The 2,425-nt window shown below is 42.8% G+C and overlaps 1 protein-coding gene and 1 long non-coding RNA gene across 2 annotated transcripts in view; both read right to left on the bottom strand.

Moving 5' to 3' along the window:
* The window catches only part of LOC116561194, a 2,176-nt gene extending 1,322 nt beyond the window's left edge, over nt 1-854 (bottom strand). The window contains exon 1 of the long non-coding RNA XR_004273329.1: nt 697-854. This is a non-coding gene — a long non-coding RNA (uncharacterized LOC116561194). The remainder of the gene's footprint in view (nt 1-696) is intronic.
* An 830-nt stretch (nt 855-1,684) lies between these two features.
* Nucleotides 1,685-2,425, bottom strand: part of LOC116561193 (nascent polypeptide-associated complex subunit alpha-like) — a 1,219-nt gene continuing 478 nt past the window's right edge. Inside the window, exon 2 of the mRNA XM_032293012.1 lies at nt 1,685-2,152. Within this exon, the coding sequence (XP_032148903.1) occupies nt 1,803-2,152 (350 nt within the window). The 3' untranslated portion in view covers nt 1,685-1,802. The remainder of the gene's footprint in view (nt 2,153-2,425) is intronic.

Below are 2,425 nucleotides of genomic sequence, written 5' to 3'. Positions count from 1 at the left end.
AAAAAAAAAAAAAAAAAAAAAAAAAAAGAAAGTGGGTAGCGGGTTAAAGTGAAAGATAAGGAAGTAAGATTCTAAACTGAGCAGGATCGTGAATGCAAGCCTATAAACAATGTATAATGAATTCCATATTCAATGGGGAACCATTTAAGGTTTTTTTGAGCAAGGTAAAAATAAATACGAGCTGCTTGGTGTTGGTAAAAGATAATCATCAGATAATATGGAAAATGGATGTCTTGATTCCCTATTGCTATATAGCAAAACTCCCTATACTTAGTGGAGTAAAATGTCAGCCATTTCACTGTGCTCATGGATTGTCTGGGTCAAGAATTTGGACTGTGCACAGAGAGGATGGCTCATCTCTGCTCCGTGATGTCGGGCATCTCAGCTAGGGTGACTCCAAGAGCTGGAGGCTAGATCACCCAAAGGCTTCTTCCCTCACATGTTGGCTCCTGGGCTATACACTGGTTTGACCTAAAAAGGTGGGACATCTCAAAGAGGGTCCGAGGCTCATAGGTGAATTCAAAGATTTTCTGATTTGCAATTGGTTAAGGAGGCGAAGCTTCATCTAAAAATTTGGAATCAGCTGTAAAGAATGCTAGCTCTGGCTTGTTTGTGGGTGTGACCTCCTCCAGGCCCCTCAGGAAGAAATTTGAAACAAGGAACAGGGTCAGAGATCAGTCCTCAGTTCCCCCTTACCTGACTGAGGTCTATATGCCAGTGGATCCATTTGGTGGGGTTTCAGGTTTCTAAATAACAACTGAGGGACATACGTTAAGAGGTAATTTTGACCAGGTGCAGTAGCTCATGCCTATAATCCCAGGATTTTGGGAGGCTGAGGTGGGTGGATCACGAGATCAGGATTTTGAGAGCAGCCTGGCCAACATGGTAAAACCCATCCCTACTAAAAATACAAAAATTAGCTGGGCATGGTGGCAGGTGTCTGTAATCCCAGCTACTTGGGAGGCTAAGGCAGGAGAATCACTTGAACCCAGGAGGCAGAAGTTGCAGTGAGCCGAGATTGCACCATTGTACTCCAGCCTGGGGGACAGAGTGAGACTCCATCTAAAAAAAGAAAAAAGGTTATTTTTAGATTCTACAGGGAACCAAACATTCTTATGATTCTAACTTCTTTGGCTATTGTTTTAAGCGATGATTACATTCTTGCTTATCAAGTTGCTCATTTGCTTCTACGCTCTATTCAGGTGCCTGAAATTACCCTTAAAGGAACTCAAGGTTTTCCTTTATTTCCACACTTGGGGGTCCCTGCTCCATCTCACTACCATGACGTGTGTCTTACCTCTTGACAACTATGAATATAGGGCTGGGACTTAGGACCTGTTACAGCTGTCATAGAAAAAACAAAAGAACCACCACTGTGCTTATTCGTATGAACAGCAAAAACACAGTTCTTGCCTTACAACTGTTTACTTCTGCTTTCCAAATTTGGTATGCTGCATCTGATGGATATGATCTAAATCATATACATGAAACCCTAGCTGCAAGGGAGTCTGGAAAATATAGTTTATTGTCTTCTGGCTTAGAAAGAGATTGGAATTGCTGAAATGAAATAATCTAAATATTTGCTACATTTGCTGATTATGCAGTTGCTTCATGTTCATTCCTAGTCTCCATTCCTAGACCCTCACTTCTCCTTTACGGCCAAAAACCAATGTGCTCTTTCTGCTTTTTTTTTTTTTTTTTCCAACAAGAAGCCATAACTTTATTTATGATAGAAACAGTACAAATTTCAAACCAAGCTGCAGTACTCCTTTGAGACACCAAAAAAAGTTGCTTTCAGATGGTTACATTGTTAATTCCATAATAGCATTTACAATATCATTACTGTTGTTCTTCAGGGCTTGGACTGCCTTTGCTCTCGACACATTTGCTTGTGACATGACCAATTCTATGTCTTTAACTTCTACACCTGTTTCATCGACCTCTTCCTCTTTACTGTCCTCTTGTACAGTTGGAGTCTGTGTGTTTTCTTGAATGTTTGAGACAGCTTCACCTTGAACTTTGAATTTCTCAGCAGCTGCTAGTTGTGCTTGCCGAGATAAATCTTCGATCTTGGCTTCCCCAAACACTATGTAGGTATCTGAAGCAGGGCTCTTGTAGACATCTGGTTTTGTGATGACAAAGAGGATATTCTGGCCGGGCGCGGTGGCTCAAGCCTGTAATCCCAGCACTTTGGGAGGCCGAGGTGGGTGGATCACGAGGTCAAGAGATCAAGACCATCCTGGTCAACATGGTGAAACCCCGTCTCTACTACAAATACAAAAATTCAGCTGGGCATGGTGGCGTGTGCCTGTAATCCCAGCTACTCAGGAGGCTGAGGCAGGAGAATTTGCCTGAACCCAGGAGGCGGAGGTTGCGGTGAGCCGAGATCGCGCCATTGCACTCCAGCCTGGGTAACGAGAGTGAA

Source organism: Sapajus apella, unplaced genomic scaffold, assembly GCF_009761245.1.
Source record: "Sapajus apella isolate SASKATOON/1434 unplaced genomic scaffold, GSC_monkey_1.0 scaffold28, whole genome shotgun sequence".
Taxonomy (NCBI): Eukaryota; Metazoa; Chordata; class Mammalia; order Primates; family Cebidae; genus Sapajus; species Sapajus apella.
The sequence above is the reverse complement of the archived record's forward strand: the minus strand, read 5'-3'. Positions and strand labels throughout refer to the sequence as shown.